This window comes from Mesoplodon mirus (genome assembly GCF_964341445.2).
Source record: "Mesoplodon mirus genome assembly, chromosome: 7".
Taxonomy (NCBI): domain Eukaryota; kingdom Metazoa; phylum Chordata; class Mammalia; order Artiodactyla; family Ziphiidae; genus Mesoplodon; species Mesoplodon mirus.
In genome coordinates, this window is record NC_138983.1 from 115,089,292 (window position 1) to 115,106,864 (window position 17,573).

At 32.7% G+C, this 17,573-nt stretch overlaps 1 protein-coding gene across 5 annotated transcripts in view; it reads left to right on the top strand.

Moving 5' to 3' along the window:
- Nucleotides 1–17,573, top strand: part of CWF19L2 (CWF19 like cell cycle control factor 2) — a 208,314-nt gene that overhangs the window by 57,809 nt on the left and 132,932 nt on the right. For 3 of the 5 annotated variants that reach the window (XM_082627373.1, XM_082627371.1, XM_082627374.1), the window contains exons 7-8: nucleotides 514–623; nucleotides 6,410–7,068. In XM_082627373.1, the coding sequence (XP_082483499.1) occupies nucleotides 514–623; nucleotides 6,410–7,068 (769 nt within the window). The remainder of the gene's footprint in view (nucleotides 1–513; nucleotides 624–6,409; nucleotides 7,069–17,573) is intronic. The other 2 variants (XM_082627372.1, XM_082627375.1) reach the window with 1 other exon arrangement.

Consider the following 17,573-nt stretch of genomic DNA (forward strand, 5'->3'; position numbering starts at 1 on the left):
TTGTGTTGTATCTGAAATAGCTTTTCCACCCTATGTGTGTACCTTTACTCCTTATTTATTTCTAGGAATGCCCTTCCTACTCTTATCTTTGATTATAGAAATCCAACTCATTTTTCCAGCCTGGTTTGTGACATTTTCCCTGACCTCACATTTAGAGGCAATCCTTCCTTCTTTTTTTTTCATTTTTATATAACTTTATAGCTCTTTATAATATTTATCAAATATTATCTTTGTTATAATTATTTATGTCCTTTTATCCTCATTCTCTTAGATGGCAGTGTTTTTGAGGGTAGTTTTATTTTTTCCTTTCTCATAATTGTGGAACCTTGCATTATGTACCTTGCATATATAGGCACTCAAGTATGTGTTGAATTTTAAATGTATTTATGATTTTTATATATTCAAGGAATAATATGTAATTTTATAGTTAGAAATCATTGTAGTAGCAATAAGTATTCTGTCATAACTGTGTGAAAAGTATAACTGACATTTAATATTGGAACTTAATTTCAGTAGTAGAAGATGGTGGTTTAAGCTGGCTAAGGAAGTCTTACCAAAGAATGAAGGAACAAGCTGAGAAACAAAATAGAAATTTTGAAGACATTGTAGCTGAAAGATATGGGGTAAGTATTAAGGAGGTACATATTATTTTCAGAGTTATATGAGAAATTAACTTTGTCAGTGTTTTGTGCCAGGAAACACTTTTGAATTGACTTGATACTAAATTTCAAATGTGTATATTGCTATAGCCATTTTTTGCTTTTCATTTTTATGTAAACCTATGTAGCATATTTGAATATAAAACTCAATGAATATAAAACTTAAGTATGTAAAATTTAAGTATTCATGTGTTTAATGTAAAATCAACATTTTCTTCTTGTGAGGAAATTTAAATAATATAGGAAAGCCTCCATAGTATATACCTCTGGACATAACCACTGTTAAAAATTTTGTATATTTTAGAGCTTTTATTTTATTTCAGAGTTTTTGTTGTATTCCAGATTTTCAGATTGTAACAGTTTTTTTTGTTGTTGTTTAGAGAGTGTGCATGCGTACTCTTTTTTTTTTTTTGCTTTTAAATAGTGAAATTTATTTTTCTTCCAGTTTTATTGAAATATACTTGACATACAGCACTATATAAGTTTAAGATGTGCAGCATAATGATTTCACTTACATACATCATGACATGATTACTAAGTGTGTGTGTGTGTGTGTGTGTGTGTGAGTGTGTATGTGTATGTATAAAACAATGGAATCATGCAGCAGTATATTTTAGAACCAGCTCCCCCATGGGTGAATAATCTTTCTGTTTCAGTAGCTATTGATGTCCTGTTTTTATTTTTTAATTTCAGAAGAAAGAAGGTTTAGGAAGGAGTAGGCAAACAAAACTGTGAGAGAGAAAAACTATCCTTTGTTTTAAGAGAATCTTTGTTAATATTTTGATTTTTTTTTTAGATTTTTTCTCTGGTTATTATATACTTTTAAAATAAACATTTTTATAAAAGTAGGCTCATAGAATACATCCTGCTTCTTTCACTTACACAAACAGACATAGTTGGATGCCAGTAAATGTATATATGTTAATGACCTCTTAATATTTATATATATATTTATATGATTTTACCATTATTTAATTGTCAGTGGAGGGACATTTATATATTTTTATTTTCTCCCCTGTTAAACAACACTGTGCTGATCATCTTTTCCAATGCATTTTGCATACTTACCTGGTTATTTTCTTACATGAATTACTAAAAGAGAAATTGTCAATTTAGAGGATATAGACACTTAAAGTGAGATATGTACTGCAAAATTTCTGTACAGAAATATTGAAGAAATTATACTCTCAGTAAAATGACTTTTATTACATGATTTTCAATAGTAGTACTATCATTCTTTATAGTCTGTGCTACTGTGATTGGTAAGCAGACTTATTCTTTGCTTTTATTTTTATACATTTGTTTACTAGCAAAGTGGGCTATTTTTTCATATTTTTTTGGCCATCTGATTGATTATTGATGGTATTTACCCATTTTGGGATATTAATTTAAGACCTCTTAATAAGTCTGTTCAAATTTCTTCCTGCTAGTTTCATGTTTATTTTTTACTTTGTTTATATTTGCTATGAATATATTTTAAATATTTTTACCAAACAAAACCTATCAGGTTTTTCTTTTATGACTTAATGTTCTTGGTATAATTCATTGACAGGCCTTCTCCACTCCCAAGATCATAAAACTGCACACATATATTTCCTTTGAGAACTTGTTCAGTTTTATTTTTATGGATAGCTTTAATATTTTTGAAATACATATTTGTGTATAGTTTAAAGTAAGCATTTAACTTTCCTTAACTCTTTAGATAGTCGTTTATAATATATTGAATGAATTATTTTTTCCCACTAATTAGAAATGACACATTTATTATATATTACATCATTTTTTATAAAATCAGTCTATTTCTTTACTCTCAAATCTATTTTATTGATTTTTTTGTTGTTTCCTGGAATTAGTATCATACTATTTTAATTACTGTAGTTTTCAGTAACTCATGCAGATAGCAAATAATTAGTGAACACCTACTATGTGACAGGGTAAGTCTTCTTTTATTAGTCACTAAAAAGTAACTTTACATTCTTATGTGTGCTTTTTTTTTTGTTAAATTTAGAATCAATTTTGTCACATTCAAGCTCAAAAGAAAGTTTTCCAAAATACATTATAAATTTACAGCTCATTTTGGAATTTTGATTTAAATTTAATTAAATTTATAGATAAATCAAGGACAATTAATATCTTTGTAATGTTGAGTAATCTCATCCTAAAATACTGCTTATTTCTCAATTCAAAAATTTTTTAAATTTTTATTGGAGTAGGGTTGTTTTACAATGTTGCATTAGTTTCTACTGTACAGCAAAGTGAATCAGCTATACCTATACATATATCCCCTCTTTTTCGGATTTCTTTCCCATTTAGGTCACCACAGTCAATTCAGATTTTTGTTTATGCTCTTCAGTACATTTCTCCATTCAGTTGTTATGCATGTATCCTAAGATATTTTTATTTTTTTCAATTGTATGCTGAATCTTTGTTCTCTTATGTTTTCTGACTTGCCTGGTGTTAGTCTGCCCATTTTTTTAAACTCTTGTCATTAAATCTATAGTGTTTTTTTTAATTGGGTTATATGGGAATATAGTTATATGCAAATTGTGATTACTTTTGCTTTTGCTACTCAGTATTACAATATTTAAACTTTCTCGTATTCTTGAAGTAGAATTTCAGAACTTTGATTAATAACACTTTTCTTTCTGTGTTTAAGTCATAACTTTTTGCATTTAAGATGAAGATTGTCATCTTTAGAAAGTATCTTTGCATTCAAAGTTTATTCAAAAGTGTTTTTTTGTTAATTTGCTTTTGCTTTTAAATTAGGAATGGGTATCTCATTTTTATGAAATAACTTTTTTGGTATCCTTTGAGATAACTGATTTTTTTTTCTTTTGTTAATGAGATGAATTGCCTGAATACATTTCCTAACATTGGACCATTCTTGCATTCTTTGACTCCTATTTGATTATGGCATTTCCTTTAATATACCACTACATTAAATTTGTTAATATTTTATTTTGAATTTATATCTTTCTTTATACATAACATGGCCTTTAGTCTTCTTCTTATGTTTTTTAGAGGTTATTGTGAGTTTATGTTTTGAATTGTGAACTTTTATATAATTTCTTTTTTTTTTAAACCTTCTTTTTTTAGATTGTTTTTTTGATGTGGACCATTTTTAAAGTCTTTATTGAATTTGTTACAGTATTGCTTCTGTTTTATGTTTTGGTTTTTTGGCTGCGAGGCATGTGGGATCCTAGCTCCCCAACCAGGGATTGAACCCTCACCCCTTGCAATGGAAGGTGAAGTCTTAACCACTGGACCACCAGGGAAGTCCCTTATATAATTTCTTAATGCTCTAGAACAGTTAAGAATCACAGAGTGAGGCATTTTAACATAGTAGTTAAAAACATTGGCTTTGTAGTCAAATAGTCCTGAATTTCAGTACAGTGTTTGTTACTCTTGCTATGTGACCTTAGCTTCATTTTTATTTTTCATTTAAAAAACACGGCTATTAGTATCAATATCATAGAATTGTTGTGAACATTAATAATAATTTGAATGCTTTTCATCTGCCAGGTATTGTTAAAATACTTCATGTATAATTAAACTTATTTAATACCCATAATTGTACTATTATTCTTGTTTGCTAAATGAGGAAACTGAGGCAGACAGAGTTTAAATAACCAAGATTACGTAGCTCATGAGTAAATTTGAACCTAGGCATTGTATGTAGAGCCCACTTAAATGATACAAAAGATGTAGTAAAATAAACATTGGATAAATTGTGGTAACTGCTGTTTTTGTTTTTATTATTACCATATTTTATTTAATCTAAGAAGCCACTAATTGTAGATACATCATTAATCTATGTGTCACCAAGAAAAAAAATTTGCCTATGAGTCAATGCTTAAATTATGAAAATATTTCCCCCACTGCCATCAGTTTGACTCTACTGATGTTGTCATTAAATTTAAGAAACATGTTAAACCTGAATTTTTAAAATAATTTGAAAAAATGAAATATAATGGATTATCTCTGCCTAAACTAAGATGATAACTTTCCATCTCAACTCACATATTTTATTGAAATAATTTGAAATTTTAATTAGTTTACTATAAATTTAAAAAATATGCATGTTATTCTTGACAGTTATATTCTTCACAACTACAAAAACAATTATTTAGACTTAACCATTACATTTGCCATTTGGTTTATAGCATGCATTCCTTTTCTCAGAGATCTTTGCCCTAGTTCATTTATGGTTTGGCTTAATGATCCTGAGTAATTTCCCCCCAGAATTAGTAAGTGATTTACTTTTTGATTCCTTTCATTTTGGAAAATGACTTTCTTTTGTCCATGTCAAGGAAGGATAATTTGACTGAATTGAATTCTGTATATAGAATTATTGCCTTATAATTTTTTATCGAAATTTGATCTTTATTCCATTATCTTCTAGCATTTAGTATTGTAAGCGAATAGTTGATAACAGTCTGACTTTCTTTCCTTTGTAGGCAATGTGTTATTTACCTAACTTGCATTTATTTACATGCTCACACTCCCTTCTCCCCTGATCCTATCTTTGTGAAGAATTTTTTTTTCTGAATGAATTTTGAGACTCAGGAATTAGGATTTTTTATGTATGAGTCTTTGTATACTTCACTTTCTCCCCTCCCCTAAGGCTGTTGGGTGAGCCCTTTGGATATAGAAAGTTAGCTGAGGAAATTTTCTCTCTTTTTGTTAAAGCTCCTATTATCTTTGCTTTTTCTTTCTGAAAGTACTAGTATATGCATATTAGATTCTGTAGACCTATAGCTTAAATCAGTTTACCATTTTTTCCTAAGTATAGTGAATTCCCAGGCTAGTGTTGAATTCACAAATTTGGATTCAACACTTTCTATTCTTCTACTCACTACATGCATATTTTTGAACATAGTTTAATTATAAGTCTTTATTATTCTTGAGCTGCTCTTTTTTATGAGAATCTATTTTGTTTTAGCATTTTAGTAACATCTTGACGCTCACTGACCGTAGGAATTATTTTTTTAAAAATTATGTTTTTATTGTTTTCTGAATTACATTTTGTTTTAGTGCTGGTCATTTGGTCAAAGGGCTCCTTTTGAGCTCCCAGGATTTATTCATTATTTGGTAATTTTTCATTGGTTATTCATATTTTTTTAAGTATTCATTTTATGGTAGTGTGTTTCCTTGCTAGGGCTGCCATAACACAGCTCCACAGGCTGGGTGGCTTAAACAACAGAAATTTATTTTCTTACAGCTCAGGAGAATGGAAGTCCAAGATCAAGATGTTAGAGGGTTTGGTTTCATCTGAGGCTTCTCTTCTTGGTTCATAAATGGCTGCCTTCTTGCTGTGTCCTCACATGATCTTTTCTCTGTGTGTGTGTATTCCTCATGTCTCTTTGTGTGTCCAAATTTCTTCTTCTTACAAGGACATCAGTCATACTGGATTAGGGCCTAACCCAATGACCTCATTTTAACTTAATCACCTCTTTAAAGATCCTGTCTACAAATGTGGTCATATTCTGAGGTATGTACTAGGGGTTGGGGTTCAACATATAAATTTGGGGGGGGGACATATTTCAGGCCATGTCAGGTAGGATGATTGTATGGGTCTTTTATTACCCTTTGTTGAGTTTTTCTTTTGTTGTGCTACATGACAGTGTATCGTGACACAGTGGCATGTGGGGTACAAGTCAACAGTGTATCGTGACACAGTGGCATGTGGGGTACAAGTCATTGAGTCATTTTTAATTTTAAATATCTTGTTAATTTTTCCTCCTTTCTAGTCAATGGAAATCTTCCAGATGAAATTAAAAGAAGCTGAGAAAACTGCGTTTATGAAAGAAGACTGTAGACGAGAACGGTGGAGGAAACCAACATACTCAGATAGAGCACAAAGTAGTCAGGAAAGTAGAAAATCAGACTTGGCAAAATATAATAAAAGTTCAAGAGATAGATATAATACAACAGATATTGCAAAGAATATCATTAAAGATAAGTTTAGTGGTGATGAAAAAGATAGTAGATCTAGGTCTTTAGAAGCATGTAGAAGAGAATCCAGTCCAAAACAAAATCAAGAGTTTCCTTCTCATATAAATTTGAGACCTAAATTCCTAAGACCTTCTGATGAAGAACTGTCATTTCATAGCAAGGACAAAAATTTTGAACCATCTAGTTCATCTTCAGCACTGGTCTCTCAGGATTCTGTACATTGTGGTTTTCGAAAATCCACAGAGAACAGTGAAGAAAGTTTATCATGGTGGAGTCGATCTGATGGGAGAGAAGGAGACAGGAAACATTCAAATCGAAAACCATTAGAAGCCAGTCACAGTGTTGACCGTGGACAAGTTTCAGAAGACGTGAGAGAAAAATCACAGGATGAAAGCTTGAGAGAGGACTCTCTGAAGAAAGAACACCTACAGGATACAAAGTCTTCGCTTGCTGGGTATTTTTTCATTTATTTTTTAAACTGATAACTGAATATTAAGGTCCAGAGGATTCAGGGAACTGAACTGTAATTTTAGAGCATCAGTTACTAATTAGATATGAGTTATGATTTTCTATTTCTTAAATTCGATGGAAGAGATAGGATATGCACTTTTAACAATTCAGTACCATTTTGTGGATTGTATTTCATTTCACAGTATATTTAACAAAAAGAGCTGGAAGATGAATTTAGTAGCTATATATTTCCTCAAAATTTATTGCTTTTTTGCCATCTAAAAAACTAAATGAGTTTAGTAATTCTTTTAAATGGATATGCTACAAGAAATATTTTGGTAGATTTTGTTAGTACTGCCGTATTACTTCCAAAGGTAATTGCTGCATTTTACAGTATAATCATAATTGTAAATATTGCATGCCTACTGGAGGTCTGGGAGACTGAAGGAAAATATGCTGCCATAGCCCAAATATAAAGTGAAAAAGATATGTGAAAGATCCTGCAGAGCGAAGTGTGAATTTTGGTGGTGGTTTTGCAGAGAAAGAAATCCACTTTGATAGTTGACGGGTTTTAAAGCTAATGTTGGAGTTTTTTTTTTTTTTAATACACACATCTTTTAAAAAATTTTTATTTATTTACTTAGGCTGCGTTGGGTCTTATTTGTGACGTGGGATCTTTAGTTGCGGCATAAGGACTCCTTAGTTGTGGCATGCATGCAGGATCTAGTTCCCTGACCAGGGTTCGAACCCAGACCCCCTGCAGTGGGAGCACAGAGTCTTACCCACTGGACCACCAGGGAAGTCCCCTAATGTTAGAGTTCTGAAAGCAAAATATAGATAGGATAGTGGTTGTACCCATAATGATTAGGAAAATAGGCAGCACTTATTGGTTTTATTATTCTTGTACCTGCAGCACTTACATATAGGGCTGAGTCAGTCGATCAGGAAACCCAGGTTGAATGGGATCAAACCTAGGAAGACTTGATTTAGCCATAGGGCTGGCACTATTTGAAATAGCCATAAATAGAAAATGAGTATCTAAAGGATAATAACTAACTTATACTTGAATGATCATTAAAATATGTTTTAAAATGCCACCAAATGAATGGGACACTGAAGGAAGAGGTTTTAGGAAATAATAGAATTCATTGGTGGCAGTAGTAGGTATAAGCATTGTGGTTTGGGGTCATGAGTCTGGTAAATCACTTTTGTTAGTGACTCAATCTGAAGCTGTGGATTATAGAGCACACTGTGTAGCTTTCAGTAGGAGGGAGGCAGGGAAGCTGGCAAAATCTGGACTGAATGATGGGAGGCCCAGTCACATAGGCTCTTGTTCATGTCAGGGCTTTGTTCCCAAGAAAGGAAAGGAGAAATCCAGTTGTACTGATTGGATAAACATGGCAGGGATTAGAGAATGTCTAAGGCTGTACACATATATAATTGTCCAGGCTTCACTCCAGGTACTCTGGAAGGTAGACTATTTCCAGTCACCAGTTGCTAGTGGGATGAGGCTCTTACTTCCTGATATCACTAGGATTGGCTTAACATTTGGGTGATCTGTAGGTTTTTACTTCTGTGACTGCAGCTAAGCAGAATATGTAAGCAATCTTACATTGTTAGTATTCTTTCTGGTTCTATAATTGCTTCATGTTTATATGTTGTAAGCTTCTGATAGATATACTGTAATACAGGAACTCATTAAAAGCTTTATGTTTTGGTCTGAAGACAGTATTCTTTTTAGCTTTGTTAATTTTGATGTTACAGATGTTTTGAGGCTTTCCATGAATTCCATGATTGGCTGGAGAGGGAAAGGACAGTCTAGGAATATTCCACATATATGTAAAACAAAAAAGAATTCCTGAGCATGTAGAGTGGTATAAAGTGAAAAAACAAGGGTGGGACCTTGAAGAATGCCTGTTTTCAGGGAGTGGAAAGATTCAGTGAAGGATTGTTAGAAGCTGTTAATTTGTCTGAACATTATTCTGGTATATGTTGAATTATTTACAAAATGCCAGAATTTTAAGGAGCTTTAGAACCAATGAATTTTAGAACTAGAAAAAAAATCATAGAACTGATTCTAGAACTAGAAGAAATTATAGACTGACCTGGGCATTTTCCAGATGCAGAGTCTGAGGCAACTGAGATTGTGACTTGCACAGTGCTATGTAACTGGGGTTGCCAGATTTAGCAAATAAAAATGTTTGGACATACTTAAACTAAAAAAAACCATTATTTTTTACCTGAAATTCAAATTTAACTGGGTGTCATGTGTTTTATTTGGCAACTGTACGTAGCACTTGGCCATTTCTTGGGTCTGTGACCTTTTTACAAGAGATTACATAATTATAATCATCTCTGGGTATCCACCAGGGGATTGGTTCCAGGACCCCAGCAGATTCCCAAATCTGGAGATGCTCAAGTACGTTATATAAAAAAGTGTAGTAGTATTTTTATGTATAACCTACGCACATTCTCCCATATTCATTCTTAATTCCTTCCTTCCTTCCTTCCTTCCTTCCTTCCTTCCTTCCTTCCTTCCTTCCTTTTTTCCTTCCTTCCTTTCCTTCTTTCCTCCCTCCCTCCCTCTCTCCCTCCCTTCTTTCTTTCTTTCTTTTTTTTTGATGTGGACCATTTTTAAAGTCTTTATTGAATTTGTTACAGTATTTCACTGTTTTATGTTTTTGGTTTTTTGGCTGCGAGGCCTGTGGGATCTTAGCTCCCTGACCAGAGATTGAACCCACACCCCTCCATTGGAAGGCGAGGTCCTAACCACTGGACCGCCAGGGAAGTCCCCTCTCCCATATACCTTAAATCATCTATAGATTACTTATAATACCCAGTACAATGTAAATAGTTGTATATACAGTGTAAATGCTATGTAAATAGTTGCCAACTCTTGCCAAATTTAAGTTTTGTTTTTTGGAACTTTCTTAAAGTTTTTTTCTAAATATTTTCAATTCCTGGTTGGTTGAATCTAAGGATGGGGATCCCATAGATACTGAAGGGCTGACTGCCATTTTATATAAGGGACTTGAGCATCTGCAGATTTTGGTATCTGCATTGGGTCCTGGAATATACCAACAGATTACTGTACTATTCTGAATCTTATTTTTTCCAATCAGTATTATCTTAAAGACCTTTTCACACCAGCCCATATGTATGCGCTTTTTTTCATTTTGAAGTCTCTGATATTCTGTTGTAAAGCTTAGAGATAAGCTAGTATTTCTCATCAGTTTCCTATTGATGGACTTTAAGGTAATTTCTAGTTTGTTGCTCTAAATAATACTACAGTGAATAGTTTTGTATGTGTATTTTTGCATACTACTTAAATATAGCTGTAAAATAAATTCCAAGGAGTGGAATTATATTTATATATTTTGTTGTACTAACCAATTTACACTCTTACCAGTCATGTATGAGAATGATTTTTCTCTTCCTGGCTGATAGTATTATTGAGGTTTTTAATCTTTGCCATAGATACATAGTTGAGGAAGAGAAGCTTTCTTTGGCTTGCATTTATGTAACTATGGGTGAAGTTTGGCATATTTTTATAAATGTTGTTAATTTTAATTCTATTTTATTATCCAGTCATATATTTTACCTAGTTCTTGAGGTATTTTTTGTGTGTGTGTGAGCACTTCTATAGTTGTCATGTGATATATATATAATTTTTCATCATCTTTAGATTTCCTCTTTTTGTGTTTTTACTTTTCTTTTTTCATCTATTTTTTCATTCATTCTTACTGTGATCTGATTTATCATTCTTTTCCTTTGTGCTTTTTAGGCCCTTAAGTAGCTGGAAGACATCCTCTAATAGTGGCCTATGTAATTAAGACTCTTAAGCTTTTTACTCCTAGAAACAAAATGTGTTTGTTTATAATTTTGCTTTATTGGAAAATATATTAGCTATATATATTCAAGAGTTTGAAACCTAGGATAGTATGTAATATGAACAAAAATTAATGTGATGTCCTTAATTTAGATTTTATCTAAGTTGATATCAGGAACTAACTCATTTTATATAATATAAAATATTATATAAGGTTAAAAAGGTTAAAAGCCTTGGCAGAGTTTGCTATGATAGCCTAGGAGGACAAGAGAAGGATACCAGGTTCTGAAGGGGTTGAGTTTAGTCATGAGATCCTTAGGGGAGAAAGTTCGGGAACAAGTGGTAAGAAAAGAAGAATTAAAGGGACAAGATCTTTGAATACTGTCAGCAGGCAAAGAATAATTGCAATATACTCAAGGTTTCTGAAATGTCATTGGACTGGAGCTTTTTAAATTATTTTTTCCTCAAAAGTTTTCCGCCAGAGTTTGTGTTGTGTGTCTGTGTTGTGTGTGTGTTGTAAAGAGAGTCCGTTTTAGTGGGAAAATTGGATTTGCTTTTTAGAAAATAATTGTGAAGAGGGCTTTTGAAATACAGCAGTAATCTGGGAAAATGAGAAGTGCTTCTACATTTTTATTTTTATAGGATAATTGCAGATGTCATGGTGATGTTTCTTTCAGAGCATCTGCTCGTCATTATAAATGCTTAGAGTCTTCCATTATAAATGGAAGAGTCTAATCTGTTTGTTGCAGAGCAGTGTCTTTGCTATGGTATTAACAATAATGTGTTCTTCAGTCATTGATGCCCAAGAACTTTAATTTTAATGTCTTTATTTGATACCTATTACTGTTCTATCAATACTAAGTGTGTTGAAGTATCTGTTAATACTGAAAATATCAGAGATGTTCAGAATTCTTCTGTATCATCTCATTTATCCTGATCTACGTTCCATATACTAATAAACAATTCCTGTTAGAAAATACACCCCCCCCAGCCCAGTCAAAACAAAACAAAAAAAGATGTGTGGAGTATGGATTTCATGACCATGAAAGTTGCCTCTTTAAAGGTCTCTTGAGATTCCAGTTATCTTCTTGGAACTTGTGAGCTTTGGTTGGACGTCAGCACACCTTCCTGATTGCCCTCTCTTGATTGATTCTTTAAGCTTGCATACTGAAAAGTGAAGAGAAAAATAAAGTTTCTCAAAAACAGGGAAGAGTCTGATAAAATGACAAAGATGTGTCTTTGGATAGACAGTAACACAGGTCTTCAGCAATTTAATCAAGAATATTATCATTGTAAAAGAAGATTTATAAGCCAGATTTCATAGTCTCAATTATGACTATGGGTTATGATATGGTAGAGATAGAAAGTGTATGTGGGAGACATGGGTAAAATGAAGTGCTTCCCTCACTCCCATTTTTTTTAAGGTGCAGATACTTGAATATATTTAGATATTAGTGGAAAAGAGTTGGTATCAGCTTTAGAAGAAGCTAAACATATAGAGTGATGTTGGATGGGGTAATTCAGCAGGATCTCAAGGTTAGTGTGGATGTATGTATGATCCAGTGTACTCACACAAGTAGAGAAGGATTAGCCTTGAGTGGAAACATTAAAGAAGAGGAGAGTGTAGCTAGGGGTGTGGGTGATGTGAAAAAATTTTAGGAATTCTTTCTTGATGACTTAAGTCAGTTGTTTTTTAACATATGGTTCCCAGAATATTGGTGTTCCTTTTCATCTGTATATGGACCACATACACACAAAGAGTGATGTGACAATTTGGTTTACACACAGCTCATAAAATTGAAATGTCTCTCATTGTTATGACTTACTGCTATAAGCATATTTTATTTTTACAAAAAATACTAATGAACCTTTGGAATAAAATTGCCTTAAAATTATTCCATGTGCACGTTTCCTTTAAGTCATCCTTAGGAACTGAAAGTGAGAGAAATAGACTGTTTCTTTTACTCATTGAAATTTGAAAAAAATTATCTGGTCTTGTGTGACAAAGAATTAAGTAACAAGGGAGGTTGTTTTTGTATCAGAGATATTCCTTGGAACTTAAATCATATGACTTTGACAAATTCCTTCTGCTATTCATCTCATGTTTTTTGACATTTTTGTAGAAATATTATTGGGTTGCCTGAAATTCAAATAAATTACATTTACAATGCAATAAAAATGATGTATACCTCAGAATTTAATTTGAAAAAAGTTACTGAAAAATATTTTCTATACAAAAAACGTACAACTAATGATACAAGCAATATCTTTTATTAAATCATATAAAAACGGGGTTTCCCTGGTGGCGCAGTGGTTGAGAGTCCGCCTGCCGATGCAGGGGACACGGGTTTGTGCCTTGGTCCGGGAAGATCCCACATGCCGCGGAGAGGCTAGGCCCATGAGCCATGGCCGCTGAGCCTGCGTGTCCGGAGCCTGTGCTCCACAACGGGAGAGGCCACAACAGTGAGAGGCCTGCATACCGCAAAACAAAAACAAAAACATATAAAAACGAATAACGTTCTCCTGCTTACACGACTGCAGGGTCCCCACTGCATTGGTTTTAAAAATGTAGACTGAAGGAACTTGAGAGGGAACAAAAATATGTTTTTTCTAATGGTGCTTTACCTGAAATATTTTACATTTCTTAGTCTAAGCACCATAGTATTGCCTTTCCTTTCACCAATATGAGTAGAAATAGGTTTTTTTGGATTTCCTACAGAGTTTAATATCTTTGGAAAAAAACCAAACTCAAATGCTCTCTATTAACAGATTTCTTTTTTTTTGCCCAAAAGGAATTCAGTATTTAAATATAATTTCCACATATGGTTGTTAAAGTTTTGATTTTGAGCTCTTTGTATGTTTTGCTATTACTTGCTCAGAATATATGTTGAAAACTCAGGTTGATTTCAGTAGAGTATGATAAAATCTAGATATGGAGGAAAACTAGTAATATCATAGATATATTCTTAATATTTGTGATTATGACTGATTTTTTGCTGCTTTAAATTGTTTTATCACTCCTTTGAGGGTTTTTAAAAACAACTGTTTATTGAAGTATTATCTACATAAAACTGCATATGTACAAACTGCATATGTATATAAAGTGTACAGTTTGGTAAGTTTTTGAAATGTGTATATTCTAATAAAACCATCACCCCCAAAAGTTTCCTGGTGCCCTTTCATAATCATCCCTCCTGCCTCTCCACACTTCCTAGCAACCTCCCTAGACAACTACTCCTCTTTTTTTTTTTTTAATTATAGACTGGTTTGTATTTTCTAGAGTTTTATATAAATGGGATCATACCTCATACCTTATACACTTTTTTTTTTTTGCTCTGGCTTCTTTCATTCAGCATGATTATTTTGCATTTCATCCATGTTGTTGCATGTAACAATAGTTTGTTCCTTTTTGTTGATGGATAGCATGCCATTAGCAGATATATTGTACCGCAATTTGTTTTTCCATTCACCTGCTGGTGGACATTTAGAATGTTTTTTGTTTTTGGCTGCTATAAATAAAGCTTCTTTGAACATTCATGTACAAGTCTTAGTATGAATATACACTTTCTTTTCTCTTTAGTAAATACCTAGGAGAAGAATGGCTAGATCATATGATAACTATATATTTAAATTTTAAGAAACTGCCAAACTGTTTTACCAAGTGGTTGTATCATTTTACACTACCACCAGCAGTGTGGTAGTGACTTCCAATTCCTCTATCTTCTTGTAGGAACTTGGAATAGTCAGTCTTTTTAATTTTCAGTATTCTAGAGGATGTGTAGCAGTATCTCATGGTTTTGTGTTCCCCTAATGACTGTTGATGTTGAACATCTCTTCAGGTGCTTATTTGCCTTCCAGATAGCTTTTCATAAAGTGCTTAGAATGTGTGTTCATTTTGCTTCTATCATTTCTTTATTGATAATTTGTATCTTTTTTTTTCCTGATCAGTCAGGCTAGAAGTTTATCAGTTTTACTGATTGTCTTAACCAGTTTTTAGTTTCATTGAATTTCTTTACTGTTTCTGTTTTTTATTTACTTCCACTTTGATTTTTATTACTTCTTATATTTTGCTTACTTTGGATTTAATTTGTTCTTTTTCTGCTTTCTTCAGTTGTAAGCTGATATCATTGATTTGAGATCTTCTTTTCTAATATAAGTATTTAGTGTTATAAATTTCCTTGTAAGTAATGCTTTAGCAGCATCTCACAAATTCTGATATGTTGTGTTTATATTTTTATTCAGTTGAAAATACTTTTAAATTACTCTTTGATTTTGTTCTTGACACATGGGTTATTTACATGTGTGCTAAATTAGTTTTAGTTAGTTTAATTAGTTAGTTTCCAAATAGTTGAGGATTTTTGCATATGTCTTTGGTAATTTCTAATTTAATTTCACTGTGGTCAGAGAACTTACTTTGTATGGCTTAAATCCCTTTATATTTATTGAAACTTGTTTTATGGCTCAGGATATCGTCTATTTGGTAAATGTTTTATATGCACTTGGAAAGAATGTGTATTCTGTTGTTGGGTGGAGTATTCTGTGAATGTTGATTAGGTCATATTAGTTGCTAGTGTTATTCAGGTCTTCCATATCCTTGCTGATTTTCTCTTTACTTATTCTATCAAGTATTGAGAGTGGGGTCTTGAAATCAGCAACTATAATTGTAGATTTGTCTGTTTCTCTGGAATTCTGTCAGTTTTTGCTTTATGTATTTTGTTGCTCTGTTATTAGGTGCATAAATATTTACGGATTCTTCTGTACTCTTGATGGATTGACTTCTTTTTCATATGAAATGACTTTCTTTGTCCCTGGCAATACTTTTTGCTCTGTATCTAATTTGATATTTAGTAAACCTCTTCAGCTTTCTTCTGCCTAGTGTTAAAACATGTTACATCTTCTTCCGTCATTTTATGTTTAACATGTCTTTATAGTGCATTTCTTGTAGTTGAGTTTTGCTTTTGTATCCATCTGATGATTTCTGCCTTTTAATTCAGGTGTTTAGATCATTTATGTATATTGTGATATAATTAGGTTCAAATCTGGAATTTTCTGTTTGTTTTCTCTTTGTCTTATCTGTTTTTTATTCTTTTTCTTCTTTTTAAAAAATATTTCCTTCCTCCCTCCCTCCCTCCCTTCCTTCCTTCCTTTGAGCTAGGTCTTTGTTGCCTCACATGGGATCTTCATTTGTGGCATTCAGGATCTTTTAGTTGTGGCATGCGGACTTTTAGTTGCAGCATGCAGGATCTAGTTCCCTGACTAGGGATTGATCCCTGGTTCCCTTCATTGGGAGCGTGGAGTCTTAACTACTGGACCATCAGGGATGTCCCATTCTCTTTTTCTTCTTTATCTGACTTCTTTTGGATTGAGTATTTTTATGATTTCATTTCATTTCTTTAGTTGTATACTTTTCATTATTTTAATGATTTCTTTAGCTTTGACAGCATACATCTTTAATTTACCTTCAAGTGATATTATGCCACTCCTGTATAAGAACTTTACAATAGTTTATTTACATTTCTCCCCATCCTGTCCTTTTTGTTAGTGTTGTCATACAGTTTACTTATACTTGTTATAAACCACTGTTGTTATTTTTGTTTAAATAGTTATCTTAAAGAGATTTAAGTAATAAGAAACAAGTATTAAATATTTACCCTTGTAGTCATCATTTCTGTTGCTCTTCCTTCCTTTGGGTTTATCCATATTTCAGTCTGGTATAATTTTTCTTCTGCCTGAAGGCTTTTCTTTAATATTCTTTCAGCTTTTTATGTCTGAAAAACTCTTCATTGCACTTTTTTTAAAAGATATTTTCACTTGATATAGAATTCTAGATTGGCATTTTAAAGTACTTTAAAGATATTGCTACTCTCTTCTTGCTTACATTTTTTCTGATGAGAAATCTGCTGTCATACTTTCCTTTGTTTCTATGTGCATAACTTTTTTTTCCTCCTATGGCTGCTCTGAAATGTTCTCTTTATCACTAGTTTTGAGCAATTTGATTTTGATGTGCCTTGCTGTGGTTTTTTTTCAGGTAGTTTTTTTGTCTTGTTTTTGTACTTGGGATTCTGTGAGCTTCTTGGATATGAAAATTTTTTAGTTTTCAACATATTTGGTAAATTTTAGCCTTTGTTTCTTCTGTCTCCCATTTCTTTCAGGGACTCCAGTGGCATGAATAGTAGGGTATTTAAGGTTGTCCCATAGCTCTCGGTTGTTCTTTTCCTTTTTTTTTTTTTTTTTTTTTTTTTTTTGCAGTACGCGGGCCTCTCACTGTTGTGGCCTCTTCCGTTGCGGAGCACAGGCTCCAGACGTGCAGGCTTAGCGGCCATGGCTCACGGGCCCAGCCGCTCCGTGGCATGTGGGATCTTCCCGGACTGGGGCACGAACCTGTGTCTCCTGCATCGGCAGGCAGACTCTCAACCACTGCGCCACCAGGGAAGCCCTTCTTTTCCATTTTTAAAATTCTTTTTCTCTGTGTGTTTCATTTTGCATAGTTTCTAATGCTTCAAGTTAACCGATTTTTTCTTTTGCAGTCTAATCTTACATTAATCCTTTTCAGTGTATTTTTTTATCTCAGACATGGTAATTTTCACTTGTAGAAACTAAATTCTTATCTATTTTATATCTTAGTTGTCTCTAACTTTTTGAACATATGGAATAAATTTATAATAATAACTTTTAATGCC